The sequence below is a fragment of the Protopterus annectens genome, chromosome 13.part0 (genome assembly GCF_019279795.1).
Source record: "Protopterus annectens isolate FY-2018-M chromosome 13.part0, PAN1.0, whole genome shotgun sequence".
NCBI lineage: Eukaryota > Metazoa > Chordata > Ceratodontiformes > Protopteridae > Protopterus > Protopterus annectens.
The window spans coordinates 858,346,767-858,365,985 of NC_056747.1; the positions used below are offsets into that span (position 1 = coordinate 858,346,767).

Genomic DNA, 19,219 nt, shown 5'->3' on the forward strand with positions numbered 1-19,219 from the left:
AGCCTAGCATGTCAAAGTCCTCAATTAGTCTCTGATGACACACTGTGGTAAAGGCTTTCGATAAGTCCAAGAAAAAAGTTACAACAGAATTACAAGAGTCAGGTAGAGCTCTCTCATCTTAGCTGATGTTGGCCAGGTCCAGGGGTGCTGTACCAGTTCCAAGTCAGCGTCTAAAGTCATTATAAGTGTTTGAGATCTCATTATTATAGATAAGAACATCAAGACATTGATTATAAATGAATTTTCCCAATATTTTGGAAAGGGCTATAGAAGTGCATTTGACAAGTAATTGTTTAAAACAGTAAAGTGAACACCTCAATGAAGTAAGACAATGAAAGCTTGTTTCCAGGAAGTGGAATTATCTGGCCTTTGATAACTGTATGATTAATAGCAAATCAAATCAGAGTGGAAGGACTGCCCTAGCTGTAAGTTTAGGTAACTCAGGCAGAGGCTTGTTGTGTGGTACTGAGTTTTTAGCTTTTTTTTCTGAAAAGTGTGAGGTTGCTTGAGCTGCTGTACTTTTTTCAAGAATGAAAAAAGCCTTAGAGAAAATCTGAGCAGGGTAGATGTGGTTTGTAGGATGTCAGCCTATAATCCCTTGCACAGAATCATGTAAGAAATGTACAAAATAATCAGCAATCAATTTATTTTCCATGTGGGGGAAAGCTAAAGGAGTCCAGGAATGGATTGCTATTTTTTTAAGGGTTCTTGATAGTCTGGTTATGTTAATTCGATAACAAGACTGTTTACCGTGTAATACTGCATTTCTGACCTGCTTGTGGGCAGTGGTGAAACTTATATAATCAGCTTCAGTCCTGTTTTTCTGAAGATACTCAAACAATAATTTTTATTATCACTTTTTATATCAAGAAAGATCCAAAGTAAACACATGAAACACCTTGTAAAAGGGAGAAAGTTCAAGTGTGGTTGATACTATTAAAGTATTCTGCTGCCTTGTTTACTGGACGCCTGTAAATCAGTGTCCAGCTTGTTGAACTGAGCAAGGAGATGAACATTATCTATCTTACGTTAAACAGTATACTAGTAAATAGATAAAACTGATTAATCAAGTAAAACCACTATCAGCTTTAGTAGGACAAACAACAATTGCAAAACACAACTGACTTAGCACTTTCACCCAACTAGGGCATCCTCAGTGTCAGTTAGTAAAATTTTAAACAGTCCTCAAGAAAAATTCAAACAACTTTACAGCCAATAAACACTCAAAAGCAATGAAATTGCTATAATGGTCTCTAAAATTAACTCTTAGCAGTGCAGCACATTTTCAATAGTCAGAAAAAAACTTTTTAACTGCTCATTCAGTTCAGTCAGTATTTACTAATACCATATCTCAAAACATTTGCCCTGGTTTATCTTTTTTTAGAGAAAAAAACAATTACATCAAATACTTAAAGCTTTATTTTTTAATATACATGCCAAAGATAAAGTGTCATTGATGCCAGGTCTTGTACTGGCATCTAGTCTAATTTGCCATTGGCATTCTCTAGCTTCAAGTATGTTTTTATAATCTCCCCCAAAGTCTTTTGTATAAATTCTATCAATGACAAAAAAGATTAATTTTTTTAAAATTCAAACAGTCCTTACAATGCATGTACAAGGAATTAGTTAACTTTTGTTTTTTTATGTCCCTGGTATGTTCCAGTATTCTTTCTTTTAATCTCCTTGTGGTCATCCAACGTAAAACGATGGAGATGATAAACAAGTGGCCACATATATAACCATATTCATGTTACAATTACAGTAACCTGGACACAGCAGCGGCCTTTTATAGTTACCAACTTGTACATACAGACCATCATTGATATATTTACATGCTTTACATTTTCCACATTTTGCCATCCTTGCAGGTCTTTGACTAACAGGTTTAGGAATTCTCTCTAAGAGTTCCTTAATATTTGCACCCCTACTATTAATAAACTTGGGGCCATCTCCTGTAACATTTGTCATGTCTGCAGGGAATATGTTGTGCCATCCCATTTCAATAACTTCCTTCACCTTACCAGACATAGTATTGTACTGTAAAATCATCCCTGCCTGGATTTCATTATGTTTGTGATGTATTTCTGCAACCTTTTCTGTATCTCTATTTTTATCTAGTAAGATAGGTTTAAAGTCTATTTCCCTTCTTCGAATAATGTCATTCTTATTCGATGTTAGTAAATCCATAGGATAACCTCTTTCCTTAAACAAGTCAATTAATATACCCACTTCTTGTAAAAATATAGTGTCATCACTTACTATACGGGATGACCTAATCATCTGACCCTTTATTATGTTCTTCTTGATGCACTGAGGGTGACAACTATCATAGTGTAAGAATGTATTACTGTATGTCTTTTTCCTAAATAAACTTAATTCTATTTTCCCATTGCTTGTATATAAATATAAATCCAGAAAATCAATCGAACTCTTACCAACCTTACTAGTAAACCTCAAAAAAGTTATGATTTGGTTTAAATAGGCTATATAATCATCGAGTTCATCTCGAGAGCCATTCCAAAGAAATAATATGTCATCCAAAAATCCTAAATAAATAATCATTTTGGATACATAAACAGATGACAAAACATACTGGTTCTCCCATTCGGCCAATACCAAGTTGGCAAATATGGGAGCACATCTAGCTCCCATTGCAACTCCTGTACATTGTTTATAATATTCACCCTCAAAGTGAATATAGTTGTTTTTCAGGACAATTTGCATTAAATCTGCCAGTAAACTTCTTTCAACTTGATGAATTAGACTATACTTTCCCAAACTTTTGGAAAACCATTCCAAACCTATATCTTGAGGTATTACAGAGAATAAATTAACTATGTCAACTGTGACATACCAAAAATCACCCAAATTAGTAGTTGACAGAGTCCTAAAGCAATCCAGACAATGCCATGAATCCTTAAGTATGTGTGGTATGCAGTCAAGAGTATTTTTACTGTAAATATCAATATAGGACGCTGAAGGTTCCATTTTGGATCATCTAGCTGCCACAATAGGTCTGAAGGGGGGATTTGTAATGTCCTGATGTATCTTAGGTATACCGAATATACTGGACATAACTGGATGTTCTACTGTCAAATAGTTGTATTCATCCTGGTTAATTATTCCCTCACAAAGGAAATTGTAAATTTGCCAGTCAATCTTGGTATATGCCCTCTGAACATCGAATTTAGACACCAACAAATAAGTGTCAGTGTCCTGCAGTATATTCTGCATATTCCACGAATACTCTGTGCTTGACATTACAACTACCCCCCTCTCTTATCAGGTTTCATGACCCTATATTGTCTGTTTGTTGATAATTCCTTTAAACAGAATTCTTCTGCAGATGTCAAGTTCTTATGTATAATCAATCTTGTTTCAACCACTCTTCTTATCTGGGAGGTACATAAGCTTTCCAATGCTAGTACCAACGGATTTTGTGGCAGGATAAACAAACTGCTCCTTTTGACTATGTTAATCCCCCTCTCCCTCTCAATGCTAGGTTTGTTCATAAACTATAACTTTAAATTTAGTTGCCTCATGTATAATTGTAGATTAATAATAAGTTTACTTATGCCATGTTTGAAACTGGGTACAAAAGAGAATCCTTTTTTCATCAGATTTAGATGACTATTAGAAATATTCATATCTGAATAATTATAGATGTTAAAAGACCCATCACCTATGATAGTTGGACCCTCATTGTTGTCAACATTTGTATCTAAACTAAGGGGGATGACAAGTGAGTCATAGTTCTCATTATTCATTGAGGTATCAATACTAACCAATACCAGTTCTGTAGTGCTGGTAGTATGTTTCATAGTATCCTTTATCAGTAATGGTTGTTCTCTCCCTGTATTGCCAATTCCTGTTGGAATTGTTCCTCCTCTGCCCCCCACCCCTCCAATTGCTTCTTACTTGTCGATTCTGCCAGTGGGGTGTTCTTTCTTCCATATGGTTCTGTGGTTGACCCCGATTCTTTAACCGATTGGATTTCCTTAATGGGGGTGGGTTCTCTAAAAAAATCCTCTCCCTCATCGGCTTCAACTTGCATTCCACCCACATCTTCTGGCTCTGTCTGCATAGTGTCTCTTCTATTTTTGTCTATGTCCCACTGTCCCTCTTTTCCATTCGGCTTAGGATAAGCCTTTTTTTCTTTATACTCATTTGTATCTCTTTGAATTTTTCTTTGTTTCCTTTCCATACTAGTTTTTACAAATTTATCTAGATCTACCATCATCTTCTCAAACCTGTTCTTATAGTTTTCAAACAACAAGTCATTAATAATACTTTGTTTAAGCATAACCAAATCATTCTTCAAATCAACAAGCCTACTAGTATTGTCTCTAATGATTATTCTCATCAGATCCAAACCAGTTCTGTCGAACTCCAACATGTTCCCATAGGCCTCAGAATTAGCTTCAATGCCATAGGTATCTTGAAAACCCTGAGGCCTCTTGCTACTTGGTTAAGTTCAAAAGAACGTTCCAAAAAACATTGTCCATCTGTAAAGACTTGTATTTTTTTGCTAGTATTTTTACAAGAAGTGGGTATATTAATTGACTTGTTTACAGAAAGAAGTTATCCTATGGATTTACTAACATCGACTAAGAATGACATTATTCGAAGAAGGGAGACAGACTTTACATCTATCTTACTATATAAAAATAGAGACACATAAAAGGTTGCAGAAATACATCACAAACATAATGAAATCCAGGCAGGGATGATTTTACATTACAATACTATGTCTGGTAAGGTGAAGGAAGTTACTGAGATGGGATGGCACAACATATTCCCTGCAGACATGACAAATGTTATAGGAGATGGTCCCAAGTTTATTAATAGTAGGGTGCAAATATTAAGGAACTCTTAGAGAGAATTCCTAAACCTGTTAGTCAAAGACCTGTAAGGATGGCAAAATGTGGAAAATGTAAAGCATGTAAATATATCAATGATGGTCCGTATGTACAAGTTGGTAACTATAAAAGGTCGCTGGTGTGTCCAGGTTACTGTAATTGTAACTCGAATATGGTTATATATGTGGCCACTTGTTTATCATGTCCAGCGTTTTACGTTAGCATGACCACAAGGAGATTAAAAGAAAGAATACTGGAACACACCAGGGACATAAAAAAACAAAAGTTAACTAAATCCTTGTACATGCATAGTAAGGACTGCTTGAATTTAAAAAAAATAATCTTATTTGTCATTGATAGAATTTATACAAAAGACTTTGGGGGAGATTATAAAAACATACTTGAAGCTAGAGAATGCCAATGACAAATTAGACTAGATGCCAGTACAAGACCTGGCATCAATGACACTTTATCTTTGGCATGTATATTAAAAAATAAAGCTTTAAGTATTTGATATAATTGTTTTTTTCTCTAAAAAAGATAAACCAGGGCAAATGTTTTGAGATATGGTATTAGTAAATACTGACGGTGAACTGAATGAGCAGTTAAAAAGTTTTTTTCTGACTATTGAATCTGTGCTGCACTGCTAAGAGTTAATTTTAGAGACCATTATAGCAATTTCATTGCTTTTGAGTGTTTATTGGCTGTAAAGTTGTTTGAATTTTACTTAAGGACTGTTTAAAATTTTACTAACTGACTCTGAGGATGCCCTAGTTGGGTGAAAGCGCTAAGTTAGTTGTGTTTTGCAAATGTTGTTTGTCCTAATAAAGCTGATGGTGGTTTTACTTTTGGTTCATCAGTTTTATCTATTATCTATCTTAAGTCTGAAATTAAGTGAGAACAAGAACTTTTGAATCTTGTTTGTATTCAAGTGAGGCCCTATTGCAAATGTGAGAAGATGGTCAATAAATACTTTGGACCAGACACCAGAATGTGAAATACGGCTAGGATGGTTAAAAAGAATCCAATCAACAACTGGAAAGGCCGCAGAAATCTCTCACAAAGAATATTACTGGTCTCATAAAACTCCAGCTTTACTCTGTCGTATACCGCCTAATCATAGGCGATCTCTGCCTACCATACAAAGCTATGTCAAACCCAGATCTGTTGGACACGCTCCACTTAAAGAAATCCCAATACTTCTGAGCTACACGCTCTAGGGACCTAAACCTTGTCACCACAATAAACAGAACATTCTGGAGGGACAGATTCCTGTCCCAGAGACTTCCCATACTCTGGAACAAACTATCTATATCAAACAAAGCTCCTCATTAGCACTCTTCAAGAAAAATCTTGATGATTGGATGGGAGATAGGAAATTCACCCTGGGGATCACTTCTGTGGCTGTGCTTGACAGGGGCACAGGAAAAAAATTTTCTTGGGTGGCAAAAGCCAGGGTACCGTTTGGCTAGGATTATATAGACCCTAGGGCCAATAGGCTAGTACCTACCTATGAACCTATGCTGTCAGTTTGAAACCTTATGTACATGAACTGTAAGGAAGACTAATTGAGTGATACTGCACAGTTAGACAGCTGACTGGAAAGGGTATTAGACTGATCCCAGTCAATAATTAAATTACCCACAATGGGGATTTCAGAACTTACTTAATTATGGCACTAGTTCAGGACTTTGTTAGCTACATCAGTTGGCTTACTGAATGGAATACAGAGAAAGTTATTGTTAGCATTATGGTAGCTACAGTTTTGAAGCTGATGATCAGTGCTTTTTCACCACTCAAATATGGTACCGGAATATCTTGGGGAAAGCAATATAGGTTGTTATGATAGAGTATGACAATACCCCCCTTGTACCTTTATCCATTACTATAAGCCACAAAGATACATATAGCCAGGAAAACAAAAGTATCAGTATCCTTGGTTTTAGCCAAGTTTCTGTAACTGCAGCAATATTTGTAAGATAAAGAAATAGTCACGTATGTAATAGGTGTACCTTATTGGGGATACGTCTGGCACGGATATGTTCAGTTTTTGCCCACTGAAAAGGTCCATAGATCATCTGACTGTAAACTGGCAATTTTATTTACTGAGGGTTCAGACTCATGGTACATGTCTCCGATAGCAGGAAAGAAATATCAGGACATGTACAATAGATGTAATAAGTTACTATGTTGTAATACTCTATGTGATATTTATTATATTTTGCAGTTAAGTTGTATAGATTATAAGGGTCTACATTACATAATCAAATGCTTAAAAAAGCAAATGATGATTAATCGACCCTATGTAAGCGAAAGCTTACAATGTCAAAACCTCAGAACAGTGATTTTTTTCCCCCAAGGGAAAAAGTCGCTGTTCCCAAAAAAAAAAAAACTTTAAAACATTACATAAAGTGGAAGGCTGTGTCCCACACACCCCCCCCCCCTACTTAAATATACCAACTCCGAGATCGCACTACAGTGCCAAAAACGGAAAAGTAACAGAAGTGGCCAAGCAAATTCTTTCCCAGGGAAAGAATTCGCTTAAAAGCCACTTCGCAATTTTGCCTTTTTGTTCTTTTATGTTTGATCAAGATGCATTTGACAGAATGCATCTTCAATCATGTAATAGGAACAATGATTAAAATAGGTGAAAACTTTTTTCCACGCGTACTAGAATTTATAAAAGGACGTATGTACAGTTATCAAGCTCAGGGATATTAAATATTCTTCAGTGAGACATAAAACAGGGGACAGGAATGGACATCGTGACAAGGGATATACAAAGTATGACCTTAAGGGATTACACACAAAGAACAGGTACTGGATGACTGCCATGGACAGTATGTAACTGGATACATATAAACATGCAAACAAAGAGTAGCCAATGTGGACCTAAATGGATGCATAGCTAGGGCAGTTAAACCACCCAGGCTTCTGCACCTCCAAACTTCCTTTCCACATTTTCACTAGGACCTACACCAAGATGAATGACCAATGTCAATGCCTGATATGGAAAGGGAGTGCTGCTGATCTCATGTGTCCTGTAGTCCAGGAATGCACAGTCCCCAGTGAGCCAAGGGGAGAGTGACACTGAGTTAAGGTGCCCAACATGGCAGAGACACTTAGTGCTCTTATGCTAGCTTCATATGGTTGCTTCAAGTGTTTCATTGAGTATGACTGTCTGTCCTCTTTATCCTTACCCTTTTCAAGATGCATTGGACCAGACTAAGATCATCTGAGGGGACCCTTCAGCCACTTCCTGTGTTATACACTCTCGATATCTGCCACCTTATGAGCTGTGAAGTGGTCTAGCATTTCTCCTTTCTATGTCCTGAAGTAGCTGGACTGAACTGCTGGCACTTATAACAGTGTTTCAAGTTAAGTTGTTCTGCCAGTCATTATAGACAATTCTAGTGTAGGTTCTGGCTCAAGATTTTGTAGCCATAGTAACACTATACCTTAAGCCTTGAACTAAGCAACGTTTTCATAAAGAACATCAGGATAAAGATGTGAACTATGTGAATAGAAAAATAAAATAAATGACACAGGCATGCTCTCATGTCCAGCACATGACATCAAACAATACACTGACAGAAGGTGTGCAATCCCCGACGTAGGAGATGGAGGGGAAAATATAAAGTTGAAGATAGGTGGAAGGGATTTCCCCAGTTGTATACTGAAGACCAGATTCCTGGTTACCTCATTCCCAACCACTTTAATACTTCCATTCATCCCTTACAACTTAACTTCTCCATTCAGTGAAGGATACCTTTTCCTCTCAGTTCCTCATAATACAAGATTTTCATTCTCTCTAAAACAAACACCTTCCCTAAACAACCATTTAACTTCTCTACCTCATTAACCACCACCCCCTATATTTATATTCCTTACCATCCTGCCCCTTCACTTTACTACAGTATGCACTCCAGAATAACTACACAAATTGTGGGTGGATATAACTGTAAAACCACTCTAGCAAACTAAACTTCAATAAAAGCATGATCTATCCCTACAAATCGGTTCTCTTACTTCCACTTTTGTGATATTGCTTGTACTCGATAAAAGTGAATGCAGCATTTATTTTTCTTCTATTTTAATACAGTTATTTATTTTTATTTGTTAACGGGGCTAGTCCACTGGACACAAGTGTCCCTTTTTGGGGGCCACTCAGGAGCACCATCTAGTTAAGTGACTTGCTTAGAGTCACACAGTAGGCATAAGAAAGCAGAAGATGTTAAACACTGGGCTACAAGAAGCAGCTCTTTAAAAGCCCATAGCCATAATCCTCTGTTCTAGTTGCTAGATAAGTTCCTAGTTGAACACCTGACCAAGTGTTCCAACTCCAAGTCAAAATTACCACCAACATCTCTTAATTCCTGATTGCCCCCTACTATGTCCAAATCCCAATCTACCACTAGCAAATTAGCATCTTTGCTGCAACTACCACCACTTTTTGTCCATTGCCATTCCTTTAATATATCTTCAGTCCTTTTGTCTTTTCCTGTTTCTGGCAATTTGTATGCATTATTATCCATCAGGATAAATATTAATCACCAACAATCCCCATTTTAAATGTCACCTTTCTGAAGTTAATCCACAATACATCCTGCCATCCCATACAATTTACAGGTGGATGCACGCTTATGATTCTCCACAACCATTTTAGCTGTGTGACTTAAGGGTACCTCTCCATACAGTCATTCAGAATCTTCTCCTCACCCTGCACCTGCAGATCTACTCAACTGATTATAACCATAGAATCACAGTAAGGTACTAGGCTATTGACCCGGAGGCCCTTACAAGCCTAGCCAATAATTTAGCCCATTTTCCAACAAGTCCCTATGCTACTGTCCAGCAGGGACACATGTGTAATCTTAGGGGTTTATTTTCTGTTCAGTTATCCAGGTTGCGCTTAAAAAGGTTTAATGAGGTACTCTGCTTTATGTGGAGAGGGAGTCTATTCCACAAAAGGGGGAGTCTCTGGGACTGGGACACAAATCTGTCCCATCAACAAGTCCTATTGATATCACAGACCAGGTTGAGGTTGCACGTGCGGGTTTCTTGAGTGGAGCCTGACTTGCAGATATGCAGCAGTCCCATCAGGGCGGGGTCTGAGATTGCTTTGTATGCCAGACAGAGGTCACCTCTGCGGAGTCTGTAAGAGACTGAGTAGACGTACAGAGCTTTTAGCCTATCTGTGTAGGGTAGATGTTTGAGGCCCTGGATTCTCCGGGTGAGGAACCTCTGTGGTTTCTCCAGCTGCTGCATATGTGCTTTGTGAGGTACAAGGGAGCATTGTACTCAATTATGGGTTTTATAAGGGAAGAATACAGGGATGTTATGATCACCTTGCTCCTGGATGAGATACCCTTATTAATGAGGTAGGCCATGTAGAAAGCTTTCCGTACAACAGAGGCAATATGGTGGTCAAAAGTCAGTTTGCTATCAACCTGAGTGCCAAAGTCCCTCACTACCGATGGCGTGCTTAGTACCTTATTATCAATGTGATAACTTGTGGGGACGTCACTCTTCCCAAAAGGGATGATGATGCATTTTTTTGGCATTCAGTTTGAGGCCATGTTTCTGGCACCAGTCATATGTTGGGGTGAGACCCTCTTGGAGGATGTCCACACCACTAGGGGAATTGATGACAGCACCCAGCTTGCAGTCATCTGCAAACTTGGTCAACCATAGCCCACTAGATTTGGCCTGCACCTCCGAGAAGTATATCCCAATCAGCAGAGGCCCCAAGACCGATGCCTGGGGTATACCGCTTGTTACGGGGTCTACTACTTGAGGTGGTTTCCACTATTTTGACTAGGTAGGTTCTATCAGTGAGTCAGTTTGCTATCCATCTGGTAACATATGGATTGATGCCTAGTTGACAGAGTTTATCTATTCGACCTCAGTAGGGAATAGTATCAAAGCCTTTGTCTAGGTCAAGGTAGGCAGTGTGCACAGTCTTCCCCTCGTTTATGGCCTTGGTGATGGTCTCAAAGAAGTTGACCAAATTTAACAGGCACAACCTCCCCTTGACAAAGCCAAACTGTGTGGGATCAAGTGTCTGAAGGTTGCCAATGTCCTTGTTAATGAGCTCCATGATAACCCACTCCATGGCCTTGTAGATCAGGCTAGTTAGGCTGATGGGTCTATAATTTCCTGGATCGGTGGACACTCCACCTTTGTGCAAAGAGATGACAGTAGCTTTCCCCCACTCAGCTAGGATGAAGCCGGGACTCTGGCTCTGGTTGAATAGGGTGTCTAATGGTGTTGCAGTCTTCCCCCAGGATATCCCATGGTTCATTCTACAACAGAGGTCTTTTATTTTACATTACTTTTCAAACCTCATACTGAAATGTGTAGTTACTGACAACACCTCTGAGAATGGCATAGAGTTATTACTTTACCCACAGTTCTCAATGACTCTTAGAAATGAAATTAGTGATCTCCGAGAATACAGGAATAAATAAATACTCATTCAGAGATGATATGTGTCTCTGTGATGCCAGGTGATAGGAGAGCATTCAATAAGTCAAATCACACAGTTTATACCCACAAAATAATAATCAGATGTGGGAATGTACAGCCAGAAATTTAAATTTAAAGAAATGTTTTGGATGCCTCACTCCAACAGAGTGGCCTAAAACAGATGGCTTTCTATGCGGCAGTGATCTTTAAAGACAGTTTGAGTGACAGCAAGGTATCCATCTGATGATAACAGCACCCAGTATAATATCAAAGCTGTACAGGTCAAACTGACTCAGGAAAATGGCAATTTGCAACAGCAGATTATGGCAGCACTGCCGGTTAGCACACTACTCAATGTGTTTGCATAGAGGCACTTCTACTTTGCCTCTGACAAGAAAAAGCTAGAACTCCATGGAGAGATGACAGCAACAGAGTTTGGCAGTGGGGTATCTCCTAGATGGGTGTAGCAGCCAATTTTCACTTCATTGATCTGAGAAGTTTCCTCACACTACAACAGGTAGAGCTACGCAAACTTTGAAAAAACAACAACAAAAGAAGATATGATAGTGTATGCAATACTGAGTTTATAAAAGACCTTAGCAGAAAGAGTAATCAGGTTAACCAAACTGTAGTCATAATTACAACATAGCTAGCAACCTAATATGTTTACAGTCTGACAAAGTAATCTCAAAAATATTTCCAAAACTATTCCTTACCACTGCCACTCCATGGGAGGGTGGGGATTCCAGCAGTCTGGGCTACAATCGAGGAAGCAATTTTATCTCCTAAGGCCCACATGGCCTGACTTGGTGGACCTGCAAAAGAAGCAAAATTGTAACGCCAAGTGGTAAAGATACTGAGCCTTGATAATACACAAATTACTATGTGACACTAGAAAAATATGACTGTACTGATTTATAGACAATGTAGAAGCCCATAAAACTAAAACATATAAAGGGAGTGACAAAAAGGAGAGTTTTCAATTCAGAAAGCATATCAAAATGAACCTATCTGACTTTTGCAGCAGTGACCCGAGTTAATCTAATAGTCAAGATGCAGGAGTAGTGGGCAGAGGGAAGGTGGAATAGGCATGGCAAATACTGGTTCATAGGTAGGTACTAGGCTATTAGCCCTAGGGCCTAAGGGCCTATATAAGCCTAGCCAAAAAGGTACCCTGGCTTTCGCCACCCAAGAAAATTATTTTCCTGTGCCCCTGTCGAGCAGAGTCACAGAAGTTATCCCTGGAGTGAATTTCCTATTTCCCATCCAATCATCAAGATATTTCTTGAGGAGTGCTAATGAGGAGCTCTGTTTGACATAGGTAGGTAGTCTGTTCCAGAGTATGGGAAGTCTCTGGGAAAGGAATCTATCCCTCCAGCATGTTCTGTCTATTGTGGTGACAAGGTTTAGGTCCTTAGAGCGTGTAGCTCAGAGGGATTGGGATTTCTTTAAGTAGAGCATGTCCCAACAGCTCTGGGTTTGACATAGCTTTATATGTTAGGCAGAGATCGCCTCTGAGTAAGCGATATGCGACGGAGTAAAGCTGAACTTTTTTGAGACGGTCTGCGTAGGGCATCTGTTTGAGGCCAGTAATCCTCTTTGTGAGGTATTTCTGTGACCTTTCCAGTTGTTGTAGATGTCTTATGAGGTACATGCCAAAAGGGGCGTTGTACTCTATAATGGGTCTAATGAGTGATGAGTAGAGGGGAACAATGACCTCTTTTTTTTCTGGATGAGAAACCTTTTGTGATGAGGTGAGCCACGTAGAAGGATTTCCTGACCACTGTGGTGATGTGATTATCAAAGGAGAGACTACTGTCCACCTGTGTCCCAAGGTCTCTTATCACACTTTCGGCATTAAGTAGACTACCACTTATGTGGTAGTTCATGGGTACAGAGTCTTTACCAAAGGGGATGACTATACACTTTTTGGCATTGAGCTTCAGGCCATGGCTTTGACATCAGGCATCCGTCTCAGTGAGGACCTTTCGTAGTATGTCCACATCGTTAGGAGTTTCGATTATGGTTCCTAGTTTGCAGTCATCTGCAAACTTTGTTAGCCAAAGACTTCTGTTTTAGCCTGTATTTCAGAGAAATAGATACCAAACAGGAGAGGACCCAGGACTGAAACCTGTGGTACTCCACTCATCACTGGTCTGAAGTCGGATTTGGAGTTTGCTACTTTCACAGTGTGGGTTCTGTCCATGAACCAGTTGGCAACCCATCTTGTGACTTAGGGATTTATACCTAGTTTAGTGAGCTTATCTATAATTCCAGAGTGGAGGATGGTGTTGAAAGCCTTGGCGAGATCTAGATAGGCTGTGTGAACCACCTTACCCTCATCTATGGCTTTGGTGACTGATTCAAAGAAGTCAATCAGGTTTAGAAGACATGATCTGCCTTTTACAAACCTGAACTGGGTAGGGTCCAGAGTTTGGCGATTACCAAAGTCTTTGTTTATGAGTTCCATGATGATACATTCCATGGCCTTGCAGACCAGGCTCGTCAGGCTAATGAGGCGGTAGTTCCAGGGGTCTGTCGTGGCTCCCCCTTTGTGGAGTGGGATAACCGTCACCATTCTGTGGGCACAAAGCCTGAGGTAAGGCTATGATTGAACATGGTGCTTAGGTGGGGTGCCAGTTCATTCTGTAGTTCATGTAGAATGCAGCCTGGGATACTGTCAGGTCCCATGGATGCTGTGTTCTTGGCTTTGGAGAGTGAGTTTTTTTTACCTGTGCAGCCGTGATTACAGGAACTTTGCATTCTTCTGGTATAGAGAAGGGCCCTCTAGGGGGTGAGAGGGGGTAAAGTTAGCACTGAACCTATCTGCCAGGATGTTGGCAATATCAGTTAGATCTGTATATTTAGTGACATTGTGCTGTAACTCAGAGCAGATCTGAGTGTTGCCATTGAGATTCTTGACATAGCTATAGAATGCTTTGTGGTTGTCTTTAAAGTCGGTGGCAATTTTGTTTTCATAACTAGCTTTGGAGGATTTTATGAGGGATCTCAGCTTCTTATGGAGGTTGACCAGGGAAGTTCCTCTAGTCATGGGATTTTACTCTTTTTTTGCAACAGTTTCTTTCTTCTGTTGTAGAGTTTGTTTATGGCAGAGGACCACCAGATTGGCTTCCTTTTTTGGAGGATAGCATCTTGGTTCTATTATGGATAGCATGATCCATGCACTCATGTAAGTGCTTATAAAGTGCATTTGTGTAGGATTCAGCAGTCATACCTCTTTTGTCCGTTTGCATGGATGTCATGAAGTTTGCCACTTCTGTCTTAAGAAGTGTAAAGTTGGCTTTGGAGAAGTTTTTTTATGGTGGTTTCCCTAACTGGGGGTGGGGGCAAGATGTGGGTGTCTAGGGTGATTAGCTTGTAGTCAGATCTGACCAACAAGGAACTGACCTCTGGTGTGGAACACCGGTTGCCCATGTTGGTAATGACCAGGTCTAGGATATTGCTGCCCTGGTGGGGGTGTTAATAAGTTGATCCAAGGGGTTGGAATTTCTGAATTCCAGAAAACGTTGAGCAAAAGAGTTGGTACTTGAGTAGTTTTCTCAGTTAATGGTGGGGTAGTTGAAATCACCCATTATTAGGGTGTTGGGTTGTACCCTAATACTTTCCAGTGTATCAAGAAATGAGGAGTGGGAATCCTGGGGGCATGGTGGGGCGTCTGTAGCAAGCTACAATTCTGATTGCGGACGTGCCCAGAGTTAGTTGCACTTGGATAATCTCAGATGCATTATGCTGTGCAACTATCCTGGAGGTGTGGATATCCTCAATGAATATGGACACGCCTCCACCTTTAGTGCTTCATTCCGGGTTAGGTGGCCAAAAGCTGTGGTATGAATTATAGCCTGGTAATGCAGGGGTGCTCTCTGGAGCTTTGAACCAGGTCTCTGTTACTGCACAAATGTCAATGTTCTCCATTTTAAGCAGTGCCTCGAGTGAGTACATTTTGAGGTTTAGACTTCTAGCAGTGAGTAGCATTATCCTCAGATTTTGCTTGCTTGTACCGGTTATGGTGGCGAATTTGTCATTTGAACCTTGCCTAAAAAAGGCACTATAGGGGTGGCAAGAGCCTTAGCCAGTATCTGGAATCCCAAGGGCGACAGGTGCAGGCCATCTCTGGCAAAGAATCGTGGTCTGCCGATCATGTCGTCCCAGGCAGACAAATACTGAATCCCCTTAGAATGACACCAGAAGCTTAGCCAACTGTTGAAGTCAATCATTTTGTCCTTGTACTGCGGTATCATTCTGGGTGATGGCAGGATGCTACTCAGGGCTAGGGTCATACCTGACTGGGCTACAAGATCGGAGAGCTCCTTCATATCTCTTTTCATGTAGTCCAGGGAGGTACATCTCAGGTCATTCACACCAACATGGACAATGACAGTGTCATATCTGAACTTGTTGTGGAGTGACCTGAGTGCGTGCATTACGTGGTGGTTCCTGGCACCTGACAGGCAGCTGACAGTAACTTTCTCTTTGTTTAGCCTGGTGAGTGGAACATCAGTGCGCCTGACTATAGAGTCACATATGACTAGAGTGTTGGGTATGTTGTTTTGCCTTATGGGCTGTGGTTGAGAGACACACTGAGTTTGTGGGCTATGTGTCATTTGGGTTGTGTTGGGGGGGGGTGGAGTTTGCTTGCGTTTCTGCTTTAGAGGTCCCTGATGCTTGGGCAGGTTTTTATTGAGAGCCTCCGCGAATGTAGGTGTGTGTTTTGTGTTTCTATGTGTGTGTTTTGGTGGTGTAGGTTTTGAGGAACTATGTGATGAGTGTGGTGTGGTGCAAGTGTTTATCTTCTCCTCTTGACTGTCTAGTCCAGTCTTGGGTGAAGAGAGCTTTGCTTCCAGTTTGGTTTGCACACCTCTGGGGGTGGGGTGTATGGGTTGGTTCACTGGGAATATCTGGACAACTAAGACTTCACAGTGCACTACATACACAGCAGCAGGCATGTGTGTAAGCCCACATATGCCACTCACAACAAGCATTAAATGAAACCAGTTAAGGTTGGGGGAGGGAGTTAATTGCATAAAGTCAGGGAAGAAACAGAAAAACAGGAAAAAAGACCGAACTTTGGCACTGGAAACGGCACATCTCACAGCAACCACCTCCCACTTTATAGAGGATTGAATGGGGTTATGGACATTCATCCCTGGGAGGAATGAAAACATCAACAGTGACCAACAGTTGGCACCCCCACAAAAAATGAACTTGATATCTGTTGAACTTGAGCTTTACAAGTGAATATTTAATGTAAAGGAAAGCCTCAGACCAAATTCCAAGAAGCAAGAAGCAAACAAAATGTAATGTACACACACACACACACACACACACACACACACACACACACGTACACACACGTACACGCACACACACACGCACACACGCACACACACACGGGCACACACACACGGGCACACACACACACACGCACACACACACACACACGCACACACGCACACACGCACACACACACATGCACACACACACGCACACACACACACGCACACACACACACGCACACACACGCACACGCTTACAAAATTAGAAGTTATGTACCTACCATAACGTTCCATGTTAGTTGTCTTCTCTCGCCTTCTTTCTTGCTGGATGGGTTCGGAGCCGATCCTCGGCTCCGACTCGGCACTTGCTAAGCTCGAGAGCTAATTTTACCAGCTCGAGGCAACCCTATATCCCATGATGCAAGGCGGAGATTACTCAGATCTCGTTTGGTAGCTAAAGAAATAGCAGTATTTTCTTCCAACTTAGGAGGAAGAAATAAAAAAAATACTAAATAACATCATAACCCTCTAGAAAGGATCCACATAATCTAGTGACACTAGGAGTTGAACAGCTAGAAAAAAAGTAATAACCTCTTCTTGGAAGATGTATAATCTTCTCGGTCAGACCAGGCTAGGGGGAAGGAGGGTGGGACGCAAGAAAGAAGGCGAGAGAAGACAACTAACATGGAACGTTATGGTAGGTACATAACTTCTAAATGTTAAGTTGTCAATCTCGCCTTCATTCTTGCTGGATGGGACCGCGTCCCTAGCACCTTTATCCTGGGTGGCTCAATGGAACAGACTCTTGAGAACAGTGGAACCAAAATTTGCTCTGTCTCTGGAGACCAAATCTAATTTGTAATGAGAGACAAAGGTATGAGGAGAGGCCCATGTGGCTGCTGCACACAAAGTGTCTATTGGAAGTCTAGCTTGAAAAGCTGTAGATGTAGCTAGAGCTCTGGTAGAATGGGCTTTTGGGTTAGAAACCAACTCTTTGCCTCTGAGCTGATAAATGTAAGTGATCACGGAAGACAGCCACCTAGATAAAGTTACCTTAGAAACTGGAAGGCCTTTCCTGTTCTCTGCATAGGATAGAAAAAGTTGATCAGATTTCCTAAAAATTTTTGTCTTATCCAGATAATATTTCAGCTGACGGTGAACATCGAGATAATGTAACTTTTGCTCAGCTCTATCAGAATAATTCGGAAAAGTACTGGAAGATCAATGGACTGATTTAGGTTAGTCTGAGATGCCACCTTTGGTAAGAAAGACGGATTAGTTCTTAGGGATACCCTATCTTTGTGGAATATTAGATAGGGAGGGCGAACAGAGAGAGCATGAAGCTCAGATACTCTCCTGGCAGATGTAATGGCAACTAGAAAAAGTGTCTTCCAAGAAAGCAATTTCAAGGAACAGGCAGCTGCAGGTTCGAACGGGGGAAGAATCAAGGATGTTAAAACTAAATTTAGATCCCACTGTGGTGGGGGGTCTCTAATAGGAGGTTTCAATAGAAAGATACCTCGAAGGAATGCCTTGCAAAGTTTATGTGACATAATGTTGTGGTCCAAAAAGCCTATATGAAAATTTGAAATGGCTGCCAGTTGAACTTTCACTGTGGAAGAAAAGGATCCTGAATTAAAAATGTCAGCTAGGAAGTCCAACACCGAATGAATTGGAGCAGTATAGGGGTCTATGTTCCTAGCTTTTGCCCAGAAAGAAAAACGTCATTTACTAGTGCAGATCTTTCTGGTAGAAGATTTTAGGGAAGCTACTATGATATCCCGTACAAGATTAGAAATCATAGGAAGCCTGGCTAAGGATGGAAGTGGAGCAACCAAGCAGTGAGGTTGAGAGAATGTATGGATTGGTGCAGTTGACCCGACTGGTGGGTCAGAAGATCTGGAACCGGGTCCAGATGCCATGGCTGTACCAAGAGCTAATGATGTAGGAATGGCAACCAAATCTGTCGAGGCCAATAAGGGGCAATGAGAATCAACTTGGCTCTCAAGGCGGTTGCTTTCTGAATTAGCTGAGGTATCAGCGGAAAAGGAGGAAAAGCATAAAGAAGTCCCCGGGGCCAATCTTGGGTTAGAGCATCTCTGGGGGGATGGCCTGGAAGGGGGAAGAGAAAGAAGAAGTCTGGGCATTTGCTGTTTTGAGGTGTAGCGAAAAGGTCGCAGCAAGGAAGGCCCCACTTCTGAAAAATCTCTTCCGTCACTGACTGTTTGAGAGACCACTCATGAGGCATGAGAACAGCTCTGCTCAATCTGTCCGCTATGATGTTGGATTTCCCGGGGATGTGCGTTGCTATCAGAAACCGGTGAGAGGAGATTGCCCATTGCCAAAGTCTGAGAGCCTCTCGACACAGTGGATAGGACTTGGTTCCGCCCTGTTTGTTTATGTACCACACTACGGACATATTGTCCGTTTGGACTGCAATAGTTCCCAGGGGAAGAGAGTCGTTGAGGGCTTGCAACGTTAAAAGCACTGCTCTCATCTCCAGAACATTTATGTGCAGATGGTACTCGAAAGGTTGCCAAGTGCCATGGACCATTCTGCCCTGATAATGCCCCCCCCCACCCGATCAGGGAGGCATCC

The 19,219-nt window shown here is 40.9% G+C and overlaps 1 protein-coding gene across 6 annotated transcripts in view; it reads right to left on the minus strand.

Moving 5' to 3' along the window:
- The window catches only part of ACACA (acetyl-CoA carboxylase alpha), a 2,143,878-nt gene that overhangs the window by 1,896,452 nt on the left and 228,207 nt on the right, over positions 1 to 19,219 (minus strand). For all 6 annotated transcript variants that reach the window (XM_044054575.1, XM_044054578.1, XM_044054576.1 and 3 more), the window contains one exon: positions 12,044 to 12,142. In XM_044054575.1, the coding sequence (XP_043910510.1) occupies positions 12,044 to 12,142 (99 nt within the window). The remainder of the gene's footprint in view (positions 1 to 12,043; positions 12,143 to 19,219) is intronic.